Genomic DNA, 19312 nt, shown 5'->3' on the forward strand with positions numbered 1-19312 from the left:
TCCAAAACAGAAACTGAAAGGTCACATTCACCATTTAAGTGATATTTCATTGTTGTTTGTTAAAGTGCTTCCTTGCATTAAAGTTGCAGTTGTCCTCCCGTCATCACTATACATTAAAAGAGAGGTTCTACTGATGATGAACTTTCCATTTCTTTACTCCAACAAAAACTTATTGACAGTTATATATAATATATTTTGCCTCTCCCCTGGTAAAGTGAGTTAAGTGAACCACAAAAGCCCCAGGTTTCATGCAACAATCAATTGTAACTGTCTTTGCAAATACGGAAATGTATACTAGTAAAGCACACATTAGCTGATGTGTTAGGTGCATGTAGGTTGGTCATGAGGCCCAGCCCTGAAGAGAGTCCCTGTGTGAAAACCTAGTTCCAAGACGATACTGTGCTGCTACATTAAAACTTGTGTTTGATCAAATAACCACAAGTTAACATGCATTTCTGTTAATATTCCAGAATAGGAATATTTTACACAATTAGCAGTTAGGGAGAGTGACATAAGGAATAATGTAGAGCGAGGCGGTTGTTATAGTGAAAACAACCCCAACAGGTTGATCAGGACCCCGACGCAACCCCTGCTTATTACATGGCTACTTACCAAACAAATCAATAATTTGAATAATATTGATTTGATTTATACAGGAGTTTATTGATTGGATTGCTTCTGCTAAAGAAAATTAGGTTGGAATCCTGCATCCATAGCAACGTAAACTCTGTAGCTAATACATTTCTGGCAAAAGCCATCAGTTTTTCCCACTTACAGGCTGTGATAGTAGCTATATATTTTATAAGTTGGGCTGTTATGGGGTGTTGCCGTGCTATCGCTAGCTTTAGGTGGACAAATTACCCAGCTGCTGTTTTAATCACTGCAGGACTTGACACAACATTAGCTGAAGCGTTGTAGTGAGCTAGCGGGCTATTGGTTGCTCTAATTCACATTAAAAGGAACATTTTCGTTGACGGTGAAGTAAGACAAGGTAAATGGGACAAGAATGTCCTCATTCATCGTCTTTCCCTTTTGCACAGCAGCTGCAGTTGACACACCAGTAACATTAAAAATGCTGCAATGTAAGCTAACTTATTAGCGTTGTTCTCCCCACGGCAGTTACTGCGTAGCAATCATAGACCGTATATAAAGACGTAGAGATAGACGCTCACCACATCTGGTGTCACTGCTTGAATTGGAGGACAGAAGTTGCAGGGCTGCCAACTTTTCCAAAAACCTTGGAGTGAGATTTGGGGGGGCCAACCCATATTTTGCCGCGTACAAAGCAATTTCTTTGGGTCTTTATCCTTTAGGGTTTAAATTGGGATTTGTTATATGTGGGGGGATGGGGCTCTCCCTAGGGGGGTCTGGGGGTATGCTCCCCCAGGAAAAAAATCGAAAAATAAACCATTAAATGGCACTTTCTGGAGAGTTTTTTTTGCAAAAAAAAATGGAGAAATCAAGTCTTACATGATATGTGCAAAACTGTTGGGTTAAGAACCTTTGCATTGTTGTAGTATCAACAGGTTTTAGGGCATTCAGCATTTACATTATTAACTTCTTATGATATAAGAACTGACCCACACAATGTGCCAAACATATTGAACCACATGAAGAGACAGTAGCATATGTCAGCAACAGCTCAGAAGATTTGGGTCTGTGGTGAACAGGTCCAGGGGTCCCAGGTATAGGGACCAGGGACCCAAAGTTAAATTAATGATGAGGGATCAACTAAGACCACTGACATTCTAAAGAATGAGAACCACTGAGTTACATAAGTTCTAATCCTTTAACCTTTGTGCCAATGTTCAGTAATGTTTGGCTGTCATCCTCTGTACCCCACTTAATGTTTTTACTTTTTTGTGAAAATAAAGACTATTTGTTCATTTTAAAAAACATCAAATTAATTATTTACAGTTACATTTAGAGATGCAGAGGTTAGAAATGCACAATAGTGGCCCAACGTTGCAGTATCGTATTATATATATATATATATATATATATATATATATATATATATATATATATAATATATATATATATTATAGCTCAGATGTGTTTCACCAGATTTCTGCTCATAGAGATCCGAGATTTGGAGAGTTGTATACAGTCTGCTGTGCATGTAATTGCTCCGCTGATATGGTGGATCTCACTCAGACCGTCTGACAGACTCAGAGGCCCATTTGGGTCTCTGGTCTCTGACAGTTTAGAGGTGTCCGTACGCTGCTCATTATCGGAGGTCTACGCATGCATGCAACGTGTCACTGCCCCCAGCAGAGCGAGTCCACTACAATGAACTGAAGTTGCTACGCTACCAGCCGCGCTCCTCATCTCTATCTTTACAGAGAGAGTGGACACGAAGCGACGGACGGTCTGTGATATTCAGAGCGCATACCTGAAGCCGGGGAAATGCACCTGGAATGGCTCGTGAAAAAAATGTTCTCATTTTGCGACAATTTGAAAATTCCACAGACAGGGAGCGCTCTTGAACCCCCTCACAGTCTCTGAAAGCACAACTAGTCGATCACGAGTTGCTCAACAGGTAAAAACATAGATAAACTCATCTTTCAGAAATTTGACCAACCGGGCTGACACTTCAGCGTGAGAAATCGGGGGTGTGGCGTGTGCGCGTGTGAAACCAGTCAAATGCGTGTGTCTCACGGCCAATGCGTGAGAGTTGGCAGCCCTGAAGTTGATCCACATAGCTTAACTTTTTGCCACAGCTGATAAGTTACCCGGACTTCTTTCACTCTAGTTGCTCCACAGTGAACAGAACTGTGTCCATGGCCACGCTCTGCTATGCATGGCAACGGTGTGTACTTAGCAACGGTCGCAGAATGCCTTAGAATTCAACCAAGCCATGTATTAAAGGGAGTTGACAGTGGCCAAGCAACTTATTTGTGCCCTACGGTCCCAAAGAAGGTCAACACAGCCATATTTGTTTTCCTCAAAAAACACTGCTGGATCTGGAATTGTGGGAATGTGCTTCTGCACTGTGAAGCAGTACAAACTTCACACACAAAATTCCAGGCTCTCTTATTTACTATACCTCCAAAGAAAATACATTACAATAACTCAAACGGGGGAATATCCAACAATATGCATTGGAATTTGTTTTGGTGGTTTTGTACGTTCAAAGCTTGTTTTAGTTGTGCAACAGAAAACTCAGATTGGACAGATAGTCTAGCTAGCTTTCTGGATTTACCCTGCAGAGAGCTGAGGAGCAGTTAGCCATAGTCCTCATAAATCGGCTGGTGTTTAAAATTACAACACAAAGAAAGTGGAAGGTAACAGACATTCGGCCGGGAAAAAAATGGCAATGGAGCAATCCCAGAAGTGGATATAGACTAATGAAAATATAATTTAACATTAAAACTAAGCTGCCATAAATATGCTTATAATATATTTTGAATATATCTTCTGGAAGGATTTCCACAAGCCTTTAAAAGCAGGCTGTAGAGCAGGCATTCCACATACTTTTCACATAGAGGGGCATCCCCTTTAATCTAATATCAGTAGGGGGCGCTGAGCGTACACACAGCAGGATGCCACGTCTGATTGCATTTAGGTTGATCCGGTGTTATTCCACCTTGCATATTATGCAGCACAGTACACTTTGAGATTTTTGACTGAAAGAATTCTTTAAAAAAACGGAATTGTTAAGTGAAAGAATGAGCAGGTAACATGTTAGGAGAACTAAATACAGTAGCCACATAACCATAACTACTGACGTTGAGCCTGTTTTGTCCCTCCAGAAGAAACATTTTCAGAAACATTCCAGAAACGAGCATCTCCTCAGCTGTCATTAGCAAAAGACAGCTGATCATTGGCACCATCAAGCACATTTTTGCATCACCAATCTGAAATATATACTGTACTACTTGCAATATGAGAGTTGATATATACAGAGCAGTTTACACACCACATGCACATTTAAGTGGTAAATATATTTTCTGTTGTCTGCAGCTGGAGCTTTGAAATACTGACTTAAATACTGTACATGCCTTCACTTATGGTACAAAAGAATACAAAATCCCCCACAGCTAAAAAAAGGATAATTTCTGCTGAACTTATAGCTCATATTCAATATAACAACACTAACAAAGAAAATGCCCACCTGCTTTCCTCTCCTGTCTGAATCAGCTGCATTGATTAATGATTCTCACTGTTCTGACTAATACAGTTTATTCTCAGATTAAGCTACAACAAACTTTGGTACTCACAGAGAACTGTAACAGTCTCCATTATGGATCGGGTCATTACTGCTAAAATAAACTGCCCTGTTTTGCCAGTGTCCTTTCATATAGATCCAGCCAAATAAGCTGTGCACTCTGTTATTGATGATAGAACTATACACACTACTGCTGCTCCTGCGGCTGCTTATATGATTTCCTCCTTTTAGTGAAAACATACCTTAATAATAAGCAAATCATTGAATCCATATGGATTAAACTGTGAGGAAAATAGAAAACCCTTTGAAAACACTTTTTTTTTAAATGCTTGAACAAAGGCAAATAAGTTTGATTACAGTTTATGTTGTCAATTACTGTTAGAAACATAGATGTTAATTAATATCATACATTCATATGGCTACTTTGTCATTACCATTATGACCAATGGCAAGACTTTTTTGCCATACTAAAAGCATTTACAGTGGTCCATTATATAACATTCCATAGATAAATACAATACACACCTGCCTAGTTCATGAAATCATTCCAGTAATCAGAATTCAGTCTGATCAACAAGCTAAATACTCTAAATAAATACTTCAGTTCTCCATTGTTATTATTACTACCGGTGTACTCCATCTTGTGGAGGCCTTAGAAACTACAACTGAATTAGGCCTATAACAAGTGGAGTGAGCCTGGGCATGTCTGTACAGCTAAATAAAATACACCTGTTTTAAACTGGTATTGGTAAGGTATTGGTATTAATTTTATAGAATAGGTTTTCCAAATTGTGGGGCACACTCTTATGATAAAACAGGACATTCTGAAAATTACACATTACCAACTGTTTCTATGACGACAGCAACATAAGGAGAGATTTTGAGTTTTCTTCCAAGTGGTAGACGAGATAAAAAGAAATTAGGCTCATGTTGCCACATGGTGCTGACAAATTGGCGGGTTTATGGTTTGAGCCAGCATAAATAATGAACACTGGCCAACAGCTGCCCATACAAAGTGAGGCCATCTGACTCAATACCCATCTCAAAGTGGTACACATCCAAAATGTTAACAGTCCCCCTTGCTTGTTCAGTGTCTGTTGGAAACACAGGGAGTGACCTGGAGAATCTGAATAACACACAAACAACCTCTCTTTGGAAGTTCCAGCAAGCGGATGAAGCATGACTAAGAAGTCTAGAATACATATATTTATGGAATTGTTTTTAATTAACCGCTATGAAATCTGGCATCTCTGGTTGCCAGGCAACATAGGCCTATTTTCCAACAGTTGGTCCTTGTTTATCATCAATGACCAAACTCTTGATGTGGGTAGTTCTGGGCCGACGTACCTGTCTCAACTTTGGAGTGGTCGGTCCTCTCTGTCACCTTCTCCTGGCTAATAAGGTAATCAACAATCCGCACGCCGATTGGTGGGTCGGTGTGGTTCCACTCCATGATGACCAATGAGCTGCTGGGCTCGTAGGTGTAAGACAGTTTCAGCCTGGCAACAGAGTGAGAGAGATGCAAAACCATGTTACTGAGTGAAAGAAACTGTCAGCAAACTGTCCAAATACTGTAATTGACAGCAAACATTATCCCTCGTGTTCTGCAAAACTGCAACCCAATAAGAACACAAACACTTCTGTCAACAGAAAAATATAGGCACTTATCCCCTGATGTCTGACTTGGCTTATGCTGGACCGGTTATCTGCAGCTATGTAGCATTGAGACCCATGTGTACAGGTTTTCATGCCAACCAATTAATGCAGCAGCTCATTTTATTGATGAGCACTCCCAAACTGGGCAGCAGAAATAAATCCATGGCGGCTATAATCACTGACCTAAGACAATGGGCCCAAACACGTAACAAGCTCCCTCCCCCTCCATTCAGTAATCCATCCATGGCTGTAATCTTTGGTGGCAATACAATTCTGTGTAGAAAAGCATCCTGATGGCACATGACTTGACACCATTGCAGCGCCACATAGAGTTATGCCAGTGAAATGATGGACGGAGATGTTTGGAGAAAGGTAATATTACAAGTTACTAACATAGGTTGGGGAAGTGGGGCGCAGGTGGGCAGTCCGTCTGTGCCAAAAGCGCTGGAATCACACCGACACCAGTCATCGATAACATCTCCTTTCCCTGAACACCATAGCATGCTCATCATCGCCTCATGAAGAGCCTACAGAGAGAGAGAAAGAGAGAGAGATAGAGAGGAGAGAAAAACAAACGTGAAACCAAAATTTGCTTGTTATAGCACTGGTTATATTGGAACATGCACTATTAAAACGTAATTATTTTCTATGAACTTCTATTCCCGCATCAAGCATTGTATATTAAAGTTTTTCCACACAAAAAATGAAAACCCTTCCTATCAAATCATTTCCCAAGTTTAAAGTTTTTTGGGGACATTGCGTATGATCAGAGCCTTAACCCCAGGCCATTTTCCTAGAACACCATTTCTCATGTTTTTCAATACATACATTTTAATTTCCAAAAAACCTTATAGATCCGTTTGGGGGGAGAATTGAAGAGAAGTTTGAATTTTGGATCAAACTAGAACTTCCTTTCAAATGTGTTCAAAAGACTCGCTAAAGCCCTTGACTTGTCGTGTGTCCATCTGGACACTTCCCCTTTATCCACTGTTAGCTACGGAAACTACAAATGTGGCAACCGTACCCAATGCTTTTACAACCATTGCAGCAGGACCTCATCCACACACAATGACACTCATGATATTAAAGGTGGCCCTGGGGTGTCTTCTTGTAAACAGACAAGTTATGTTCACATTTAATAATACCCACCAAAACACATTGTGTGTCCCTGAGCTAAGGAATGTGTTGAATGTGTTGCTTTCCTCATAAAACATTTACACAGCCCTTTTTTTTAAAGTATTATAAATCCAGCATTGTTTATATTCATGTTTACTAGCTTCTAGTTTTTTTCTCCATTTTTTTTTTTTTTTTTACCCTAAAGTTACTTTTGGTGTTATTTATTTAGATATACATGACGTCTAGCACTCCAGCAGGAAAAGTAAAGCTGCATTTCCTGACACCCAGAAATCATCTAATACACACTTTTTGCAGCCAAACATGGATCGCCATGTTTGTTCTCGTGAAGCTTGTCCTACCCAGCAACAGAAATGAAGTGGGGTGGGACTTTGGAAAAGTATATTGTCCTACTAGCTACATAATTATATATGCATATTCCCTTTCAGGGAGTTAAGCATTTAATTACAACTAAGTTGTTAGTATGGAATTAATATCTCTGAGTTCTGGTTAGATATTGTTATAGTGATATAGTAGTATAGGTTGATATGTACATATTGACATAATTGGTTGGTTGGGCCATGGATGTCAAGTTGACCCAAATTAAATTTATCTTAAGATTCTTGGTCTGGATATTACCTGATGGCGACATCATGTTGTAATTGTACTTTGTTTTGTACTGTTGTTTTTCTAATAGAGAAGCAAAACTAACTACTTTTATTCTAAGTAAAAATCAGCCATCAGACACCCCTATTAACTACAGCATATGTAATGGTGATACTTGTAAGGGCAAGCAAAATAATTATGCAAAATGTTGCCTGTGCATCATGTCTTTTCGAGCATCTGCACAGTCAAACACTAGCTACCTTCAAACAGCCTGTGTTGATGACATCGGCTGTATCTGTGGGCCTGAGCTTTTGGATGAAAGCCTAACCCCCCAAAGCGTGGACAGCACCGAATCAACCTTTTTTCCTGCCAGAGGAATAGAAGCGGTAACCACATTCAGTATCGATGAAGTCAGATAAGTCACAGTGCAGTACGGCAGATTATAACACAGCATGCTGTCGGCAGAGTAAGGCATGATACTCCAGAAGGAAAAGACTTCTCTATAACCTCTTTTATAATGAGGCCAGCCGTGATGGATCACCCACATGCAAACACATGGTGTGTTTCATTGCAGGACGCCAGTTAATAGAGTGACTTTGGTTTAATGATTACAGACCCATACTGATGCCCGGATGTTTTGTATAACTAGCTGCATATTAGGTAGCATAGATAAAATGGTGGAAAACTTTACATTCTAGTACATCGGGGAATAAAGACTTACTTTAATATTTCACAGGAAAGGTATTAACAGTTCAGGAGGATGAGAGAAGACGCAGCCACTTATTATGAGTGTGTCAAGGAAAATGTGTGTTGGCATTTTAAACTCCGGTGGATTTCTGAGGACTGTGGTTAACTGCTCCTCAGATCTCTGCAGGGTAAATCCAGACAGCGAGCAGATTATCTGTCCAATCTGAGTTTTCTTTTGCACAATTAAAATAACCTTTGAATGTACACGTTTCACAAAAACAAGTTCCTTCCCGAGTCTATTTTGCAGAGACACAGTCGCTCAGTCCACACAACAAGAGTATTCCCTAATTAAGACAATTGTGATTGGTTTAAAGAAATGCCAGTGAAGCAGATCACATTTTTCTCCTAACCCGGAATGCTGTGTTGACTAGCCAGCCAAATTGGTGTTTTTAGACATTAGACTGTCACACATAGTTAGGGATGAACACTGTACACACCTGGTAGGTCTCATTGTTGGACACCAGCTCAAAGATGGGCGCGGCCTTGGTGATTTGCAGCAAGACAGGCTCGGACTGCTGCCGCCCTTGCACCACCCTCGGGCTCATGTGGCAGAGGTGACAGGAGCGCGGGCACTGGCCTTGGCTGTTGCAGTCCATACGGACACCGGCAGCCATGCGCTTGGCACCAGTGTCCAGCAGACTGGCAATGTACGCAGGGTAGGTCAGGGTCCTTGGCTCCTTGTCACGCTCCTCGGACTCCTCCGAAGGCGAGTTACCTGATGGACAGGAGAAAATGTATTCGTTTTTTTCTCATCATACATTTTTTTGGGATGTAATTTGCACTTTACAGAAGACACAGCAAACACAATCAAATGTATTATATGCAAAGACCATGACAATGAAGCTATAAAAAAGCATGTGGGAAGATTTATGATTTTGTTACTTGTGTGTATATATATATATATATATATATATATATATATATATATACACACACACAAAGCTACATGGCACAACTACAAAGCATCAATGTGTTGCCATATCTCCCTTTCCCCCTCTGCCACGTGACTTTTGCTATTACAGGCTGTTATTGACTTCCATGATTTTTTCCCCCTGCTCAGTTTATGGGACTTGAATTAACTTCTTAAAATGATTAACAACTGAGAAAGATACAGTGTGAACCAGTAAGATGAAACCAGGGTCTTCTACTCTGTAACAATAAGTTGCACATACGTTACTTCATTTTGCACAATGCAGAAATGTGTAGTGGAACACTACTTTTTACTCCACAACACATACTGTATACATCAGGCTTAGATACTAATCATTCATTTTTGTCATATGTTTTATACACAACTGTAAGACAGGTGAACTCCCGCACACTAATAGCACCGACTTTACATGAGACGTGATAACGTTTTGGTTTGTTGAGATAGTTTCACTTTTGAATTATGTAAATATGTGAATCAAATATTCCACATAAACTGTAATTGTGTGTCAGACAGAGTGAGATATCCACTTGCAAGGGGAGTTAGAGAGCAGCGACAGAGGGAAACATGCTTAATGCAGAACTATTTGTCTTTTTTAAAAGGGGGACTTTTTCAAATTACCATTTTGGGAGACTGCTTGGCTGTGAGAAAACACAGGCAATTTAAAAGCTCTAGCACCAATTAGGGAATTGGCTTGTTGTGCGAGCTGCCTCTGATGGAATACAACTCAGGGTTATGAGCCACGAGCTCATGGACCAAAACGTGCAGAAGAATGAAGGCAAAGAGAAGGCAATTTTTCTAAGAGTATAATTCCATTGCTTTAATGTTAACTTTTTGTTAAACAACTCCTTTAAAAGTAACCTTTTGCACTTTCCTTTTCTTTTGTATTCAATGTAAGAGAATGTGCGTCGGTATTTCAGTGCTTTGAGCTGTGTGCTTTGTAAGAAAAGGAGTCATCTAAATAAAGGTTATTCTAATAATGTAAGATGGTATAGACATACAAATCTTCACACTTAATACCTCAAAACAAACATTTGTCATACACCCATTTTCACACCCCCGCCCTTCCTTAAGACCAAACACTTTTGAACAGAATTTTTTCAGAATATCTCCATGGATTGTCATAGTGATTGTATCTGGAACTGTACATACATTTTGTTTGTGAGTGTGTGTGTGTGGTGTGTGTGTGTGTGTGTGCGCGTGTGTGTGTGTATTTGTGCACATGAGTGTAGGTGAATCTAAGAGCTACAAAGTAATATTCTCTGTTTAGTTTTTGGGTGCGAGTGTGAGTAATTACTCCCTTGTTGATTATACCTTATCTCCCACACATCACTCAAATATGCAAAAACTTTATTGTGCATGCTGCCTATTGAGTTTCACAAGATTTCCAAGTAATGACATGATTAACTAGTAACAGTCAGTTTAATTTAGCTTAGTAAAAGGTGAAGTTAGTAAAGGATATGGAGATAAATAAGAGTCAGGAGGACCATTAAAATAAAAAGTAAATTAACTCGAATCCACTATGTGCAGATTTTATTTGTAGTTATCATATCTTTACTGTTGTCCGAAATTTTTGTCGTTTGCAGAATACATTAAATAAAAGCCCATTCATCTTAAGGTCCCATGGGTCAGATCTGCATGACTTAATATTCGAAAACAGGGCCATCAAACCTCGCAAAAAGAAAGTGAGACCCTGAGCCAAGCACACAATGGCGCTCCCCATAACGCACCAAAAGATACAAAGGAAAAAAATGGTAAATGGACAGCATTCATACAGCGCTTTTCTAGTCCACCTACCACTCAATGTGCTTCACAACACATGCCAAAATTCACCCATTCACACACACTCATACACTGACAGCAGAGGCTGCCATGCAAGGTGCCACCCTGCTCATCAGGAGATTGACACAGACTGTGAAGAAGCTGGAGATTGAACCAGGGAAAAAAAAAAAAGTCATGTAATGTAACCTTCACTCAAAACACAGTAACAAAACAACACCACCAACCTGTTTCATATCCAAATGCTGCAGAGACAGAGAGGCCATGGTGCACCTGGGCCCCTTTATATAAATTAGCAATCAGACCACAACCAGAACAGGTGAAAGAAAAAAAATCAAACAAATGTCACATGGGAGCAGTGGGAGAACATAACAGCCCGCGAATATCTAATATGCTAAACAATGAGAAATGACACCCTGGGAAATTTAACTGTCAGGTGTAATGAATGAAAGACTCCTTTGATAACACAGGCAGCTGCCTACACACCCATTAATGGACTGGAAACAAAATAAAAACCTTTATTTGTGTGTGTTAATATGTATTATCCATGTGCCCATGTATAGGTAAACCCCACCCAATGTTATAATATTGTTAATTTGTGATGTCCTTGCTAGGTGTGGGCCTCTGCATGCATTTATTTGTGTCCTTGACAATGTTAGCATGCAGCTTCGAAGCTCTGTGATTGGGACAAATCGACACGTAAGCCTTTACCAATCAGAGGAATGTGTAGGTAAATGAGGTCGGTTGGAGGGGTGAGTCACATCAGGGGAGAATGAAATCAAATTCTGGACATTCACAGCACTTGACCCTGGGCGGCATTGGTATGTGCGTGTGCAAGCATAAAATGTCTGAGTAGCGTGTGTAAGTGGGTGGGTAGAAGTATATTAATGAAAAATAGAAAATACCTAGGAAGGAAGAAAAACTATCTAAAACCAATTTGTGTGATTGCGTAAATGCACGGACGCATGTGCACATTTGCATTCAAAAACTGATTCATCTGTATGTTGCCAAGGATGTCAATGTCCTTGCACTCCTGACCGGCCAAACTTTAATCTATCCCAGTCAAACTGGCTCACATCCCACTAATCAGCTCTCATCATTCTATCTTCACTTGCCATCTCCTGGCAGATGGAAATAAAATGCGGCAGTTACATTAGGACAGATGGGTTACTTTTAGGGCAAAGAAGAATGACAATAATTAGTTCTGTTTAGTGTTGGTTTAGTTCAGTGTCAGCTGGGACCATGGGGGGGGGAATTAAAATGAACAAGCAGGTCAGCCTGAAGACACCTGATAATCTAACATCCACAATATATAATTAACTAAACCATCTGTTATCTACTTTAAATCTGATATTTAGGGACTAGACAAAGTCTATATATTATGCATGTACTCAAAGAAATACTATTATTACTTTCAGCAATGTACTGCAGTAGACAGGAGCAACACCTTAACGTATTTCAGCCACCTTAAAAAAAAAAAATAGAAAAAAAAAACATATCAGTTGAAGTATATGCTATTTTTCAAATAATTTTAGAGCTTTATCTTGCTGTCAGACAGCCCTGTTTAAGTTTATACAATGGAACAGAAGCTGTGCTATGCTCTCCTCAAAGCCACCAGACTCCATTGACAAAAACCTAATTTTACCTCGCAGAACACAGGATTTGCTGGTCAACCGCTGCCTTAATCAGTCACTTTGTTTGTGGTACTGTGTGACTTTGGTGTTTCAAAGGGTTAGGAACTAACAAAACTAACAAACAAGGCTTTTTAAAGACTTTAGCTTAAGAATTATGAGAAATTACTGGGTTCTATACCAATACAAACATGGCCACCATTTGTAACTTCAAAAGAAAACTGGCACTGTCTGTATTTCATAAATGCAGGAAAACACTCCAAAACAGGATATTACTATTTTAATGTGACTTGGTAACAGTATCCATTAATAACACACAAGTGTCTACTTCTGTATTTTAATATTTCTCATAAATGGACACTTCTGTTGTTCTGCACATGACGTCTGTCGTTCCCTTTAACATAGAGGCAAAATGGTCCTCCAGAACATTCTGTGAAAACCTCTCTTAGAGTCACAGATAAACATCAAGAGTCATGTTGGACTCACCCGCCCAGCTCCTCTGGTGGATAGCTGGTGGGGTATCACACTCCTGCTGTTTGTAACTGCTTAACGATTCTATTCATGTGATAAAACTTGTCCAAATTGATGCTTAGCATGTGTCCATCACCTGATAAATGGCCAAAACAAACTGACTTCATTATCTCCTCTTTCACATAAAGTATCTTAAGATAAAAGAAAATAGCTACTTCAATATGTGAATCACGTTAACAGGCGGAAGTAAGCACCTGGGCTTTTAAAATCCACATACATCTTGTTGTACATAATGTGATGTTCAGGAACACAGTGCTTGATGGTGCAGGAAAATATGGTTTCCTGTGTATGGATGTCTCCTTTATAAGTACAAGTCTTCCCAAGGTGAAGTATGGGTTTTTGTTGGGAGTTAAACATTTTATTTTCTCTAATACTCATGCTGTTTTTTTATTTCACAAAAAAACAAACAAGAAAGGAGCATCTTCTTCTTTGAACCTCGCTTAACGTCTCTCTCCCTTTGCCATCCTCAGCTTTTCTTCGTCTCCGTTTACTCCCTTTTCTCTTTCACTCTCTCTCTTACCAAGTAAAAAGCACAATCCCACCTATTTTCACAATGCACATACATGTGTGGTACAGAAGGTGTGAAGCCGGAGAGCTGTAATATAATATTCCCTCTCTGCATCTTCCTACTAAAGACAGGAACACACTCTTCTCTCACATTTCCTGACACTTTCTTTGCTTTTGCTTTCTCCTTTAACTCTCTTTTACTCAATTTCTCATCCCCCCCTTTTTTCTTCTGTCAATCTTTATCTCTATTTAGGTCTACAAGGAGAATTTACACACTTATCTAAGCATCTAAACTGCTGTCAACTTCAACCCACGGACTAAAGCACACACCTGCTTTGAGACTAACGCATAGCAGTATATTGCTTTGAAGAGAATAAATCCCAAAGAAAATAAACACACATTTACGCAAGCACACATACACAAAGCTCATTAAATGTAATCTGTGTTTGACAGAGTCAGGCGTTTCACAAAGGGAAGTGCTGACGAGACAAAATATTCAAAAAGAACCTCCATATCCTCCTCCTCTGCTTAATTCTTCCACAAATACAATTTTGGATCCAATCTTTACTGGACTGCACCAAATTCGATCTAACTTTATTTCTGACGACGAGGGGTTGAGTACCCCTGTAAGCCTGTGTGTGTATGAGAGTGAGCGTGTGATACTTTTATGCTTGTGTAAACATATTTCAGTTATAGAAGTGCTGAAAGTGATTTCCTGTGCCACATGAAAGCTCATTAAAATACCCCCCCCCCCCCCCCCCCCCCACCCCCCGCATCTGAGTATCCCCACCACGACTTGACAACTACCTTCGCAAAGGTGCACCATATTTGTCTGGCAAGCCAATCACGGCCGACTGGTCTTTTCAGACCAACGGTCTGATTAAAATAATAACTAATTTAAATATTAAAGCATGTAAACATTATTTACATTACATCATAGTATAGTATAAATCCAAAATGCAAGTATGAACCTCAAAATTAGGGTGATTTGTCTCCTATAAGTCTGACAATATTGTTGGAGTTCAAAGTAATAATTGAGCAATAACAATGCAGTGGTGCTTAACATTGGTGGGTAACATTTTAAAATGTTTGTCAAAAGAGGGCCTGGACATGGCCTGAAATCCAATCTCTCATACCAGCTGAGACCTAACAGGCGTCACTAAACTGTAGACACAGGGCAGATGCATGATGAGAAACTCACAGAATGAGCATGTATTAGGGTATATACTAATCTATGTGTGTGTGTGTGTGTGTGTGTGTGTGTGTGTGTGTGTGTGTGTGTGTGTGTGTGTGTGTGTGTGTGTGAAGCTGGGGATTTGGTGCTGCTTTGACCCATGCTGTACCAAGTGGAATGACTCATCATCACTATAGCACACAACAGATGGAGCTCAGAGCTGTTCAGATTCATATAATACCTCTCCATGTACCCCTGCCTCCCACACTCCCCGGTGAGAGGTGACTCCTGTCCATCCGCTACCGGCTGACTCAGGTCGGTCCTCCTGTTTACATAAATATACTTTTGAGTCTAAACATGTTTATGGGTACGAGCTAGAGGAGAAATGTAATATATGTTGTAATATATGACAGCTTCTGAGTGAAAGCTTTCATTTCCTGTTAATTGCAAGCCAGCAGATCCTGTCCATTATGTCGACTTTCATTAGACTTCTTTGTGAAACGATGACTCATCAATATTTGTGATCCAAGGGCTATGACTTCAGCCTCTGACACAATCAGCCTCATTTTTAACTGAGGCTTTTAAACCTATAATGCCCGGCTCTGCTCCTGCATGAAGCCATCTCTCCTCCATCCTGTGTAGAATACCATGCACTGTGACTCCACTGACTTCAGTAATTACTCCTTTAGCCACTAGATGATGCTAGTGGATCACTGACATGGCATCAAATTTTGGAAAGAGGAGTTATCGATGTACATGCTCCACTGTTCAGCAGACAAAAGCAGGGCAAATCCTACCTAACCTTTTAAATGTGCTTGGCCGAGATGAACATTATATGGTTATGGAACGTAATCATGAGCTCCTGCTGATCTGAGAATGTCGGAAATCAAAGCAGGCAGTAGCTTAGTAAATGGGAAAGCAGTGAGATGGAAAACTGCATTAAAAAGGGGGAGTTTGGGTGGGATCACGCCTATTGTATGCAGAGGAGAAAAATGATAAACAGAATTAGAAGGCAACAAAGAGGAAACTGCATGAGACACAGATAAACAAATACTCTCTGTATGCTGTGTGTTTGTCTGTGCGATACATTCTAAACTCCAAACCTGTGAAATGGAATACATCAGAGTGCTTATACAAACCCGTGTGAAACGCAAATCTTCTGCGATGTGTTGTGCAGTTTTTCTCCACGTGCGCGCACATGTGCGTAGAGGTTTGAAACGGCACCTTCCCAGGCAGCCACATGCAGCCTGTACCTGATAATTCACAGCGGCGGGGTGACGCATCCCGCTAAAGCCAATTGTCCACAAAAAGTGTGCATCTTTCTTTCGGCTGCAAAGCCACGCTGAGATTCAACGTGATTGCTTCTGTGTTGACGGTGTGAGGGCCAAAAGGTGAGGCAAAGGAAAGATGTGCGAGGTGTGTCTGTGTCTGTGTGAGTGAAATAGATGGGAGGGCAGCGAGAATTTGTATGTTTTTGTGCAAGTGCAAAAAACTGATGACTGACAGAGTGAATCTATGTCAGCAGCACAACGACTCACGTCAACAAGACAAACAGCACCCACTAATAAACTCCCAGGAAGCTGAAGTATACATATAAACTTCTGCTAACAGGCTGACCCGCACCTCAACAAGAGAGCCAAACACATTTCCCCATTGTATCATTTTACAAATCGCTAATTTACTGTTGGAACAGCTAATTAATCTGGGGATTTATCACTAGCCTCCCATTATAGACTCAGTAATAGGGAAATAATGCAGCTGAGGAAACAGATTTTAGTCATTCGCTGGATACTTTACTGCTAATCACTAATCTGTTTACTGGTATGCAGGGGCGTAGCACAGCAATTCTTGGGCCTTGTAGAAAGGCATTTTCTATGGGCCCCTCTCCCATCCACAGCTATTCATTTCAGCATCTTTTTGGGCCCACCTCACATGAGGGCCCAGAGTACTCCCCCCTCTCCGTCTGACGCCCCTGCTGGTGAGGAATCGCTACTTTGCATCAAATGACAGTTATAACAACTTAGCAATTAACAAATACTTTACGACAAAAAAACATACTGTCACAAGACATGTATACAGTTGCCTGTGTCTTATTTATCTTTTAGAATGAATAGAATATATCAGAAAAAAAGAATAATGTAGGCAGGCATATTTGAATGCTTAGACAACTAAAGGAATGATTCAACTACAGGGAATGCTGCTGTACACCATCCCTTGTTTAGCTGCTGGGTGTTTTCAATAGTTTTCAAACGGATGCACTGCAGTTGGTAGAGGCTTTACGTGTGAATGGTGCTAACTGATGCATCCCACACCATCAGGAGGTCCAGTGTGTTTGCTGCAGGCCAGATATGCTTAGTGATCTTCTGAGCTGGTAGTGCAACGCTCAAGGTGAAAAACAATTTCAGTTGACACTGGTTTACGTTGCACACACAAATAAAATCACCCATAAAATCTGATTGAAAAAGCCTCTGAAAACACATTTTCTCAATTAGCTTTTGACTTTGTACAATGGGATCCTACATGAACAAGTACTTATCTGCCAAAAATGGAAATAATAACAATATCCCCGTTTGTGTTTCTGCCTGGGCACTTGTCACTGATTTGAAGTCAACGTAGCTCAGTTTAACTGGTTTGGAAAAAAGGTGATTTCATGTGATATGAGGTAATAGTTGTGGGGTTGTCTGCCTTAGTTGCCAGGCCACTTTCAATCAAATCAGATTAAACTGTGGAGCGTCCTATTGGCCTAGTGGTTGGAGGAATACTACTGACTTTGACTGACTGTACATTGAACTGCAGTGTCCCCGGTTTGTTTTTTCGCCGGGGGTACTTTGTTGCATGTCTTACCCCTTTGCACTGTCTGCATCTACAGGGTCATTGTCTCATGAAGGCAAAAGGGCAAAAAATAAACACAAACATATCTTATCAAACCGCAGCCCCGCAGTATTCATGAAGCACATGAGTGTTTGTTTTTCTGAACTTCTGAACTTTTATTGTTGCTCATTTTAAATCATGAATTATGTAATGATTATAGAGAAATACTTACGATTTGAAACCATCTTCAGGGGCTTAAAATCTGAATCTTAAAAGAATGGCTCATTTAAAAGATACATTTATGTTTTTTTTTATCTTGTCTGCTTTAGTATTTCATAGGGAAACCATCTGGATCCTCATGCTGACAATTGCAATAAAATGTCTTCATGTCCCCTCCGCATATTTCACCCTCACAGCTGTATAAACTTGGTTGCTCTAATTACAATTTCCTATATAAGAGCTCTGGATCTGGCATCTGAGTACAGAAAAAAAAAAAGCATAGAACGTATTTGTGATTATGGCTTTTCAGAATAACATACCATGCAATTCTGTCATCATGGGAAAAGTGGTGCCCTATTTTCTAAGTGATGTTGACTTGTAGCAGATTGTATCGCTGTCTGGCGATGACACGTTTCCACCGACCTGCTTTTATGACTATTTTAATACTATGTACAAAAATAGAAATAAAGATTTTAAGGAAAAAAAATACCAAATTTCTTTTCTTAGCTTAGGTGGAAAAGTTGGCATATTAATAAAAGGAAGGTATGATTAAGGCTGATGGAAAGGATTTATAAATGTGTTTTTTTGGGATTTCAGAACCTATTTTGGCATGCAGGATTCTGTATCCCCGAAGAAGAAGAAAAAAAAAAAACTTATTTTATGCATGGATCACCAGACAAAAAAAAGATTAAACATATCTGATCTTACTTCCTATCCAGGAAACTTTACAATCTAAAGTTCTCTTAAAGTTCAACATTGTTTTAATACAACAATATATCTGTAGCATACCCCTACATTTTCTTTTACCGTTGCAGTCTGTCACAGCCCTTCAATGTGCCTTATCCTGCTACATCCAACCAACCAACATAACTAGCCATTCAAAAACACAAAGAGAATAACAATAATACATGCCATTTAGCTTGTGCTTTTCTCCAAAGCGACTTACTATATATGTCAGAATGACAAGCCTCTGGAGTAACTAGGGGTTAAATGTCTTCCTCAGGGACACACTGATTGATGTATTACAGTGGGTTTCAAACCCAGGTCTCCCACACCAAAGGCATGTGTCATATCCACTGCGCCATCACCACCATATCTCTACCCCCAGAGAAATTGACTAAAGCAGCATCAGCCATGAAGGCTGCTGAAGCCCCTGATGGAAGCTTTATGTTAAAGCAGTATGTGGAGCATGTCACGCAGGGAGCAGACGCTGTTTGTCTAAGTGCTGATTAGTGCTGCTGACCACAGCCTGACAGGCCCATTAGTGACATCTCCTTCATGGATGCTGAAGGGCCCAGTAATGCCGTCCATCTGTCAGTGTTTCTCTCTACATGTTTCACTTTCGTAACCTTTATTAAGTCTCCTCATTCTTGTTTATGCATGACATCTATATTTTTTAGTTTTCCTCTTTTAGTTTTCCTATCCACTGCAACTGATAA

At 40.1% G+C, this 19312-nt stretch overlaps 1 protein-coding gene across 1 annotated transcript in view; it reads right to left on the reverse strand.

Annotated features, from left to right (window-relative positions):
- Positions 1 to 19312, reverse strand: part of LOC116699838 (astrotactin-1-like) — a 372650-nt gene that overhangs the window by 41058 nt on the left and 312280 nt on the right. Inside the window, 3 exon segments of the mRNA XM_032532626.1 lie at positions 5519 to 5670; positions 6221 to 6354; positions 8731 to 9008. Of these exon segments, the coding sequence (XP_032388517.1) occupies positions 5519 to 5670; positions 6221 to 6354; positions 8731 to 9008 (564 nt within the window).

The sequence above is a fragment of the Etheostoma spectabile genome, chromosome 12, assembly GCF_008692095.1.
Source record: "Etheostoma spectabile isolate EspeVRDwgs_2016 chromosome 12, UIUC_Espe_1.0, whole genome shotgun sequence".
NCBI lineage: Eukaryota > Metazoa > Chordata > Actinopteri > Perciformes > Percidae > Etheostoma > Etheostoma spectabile.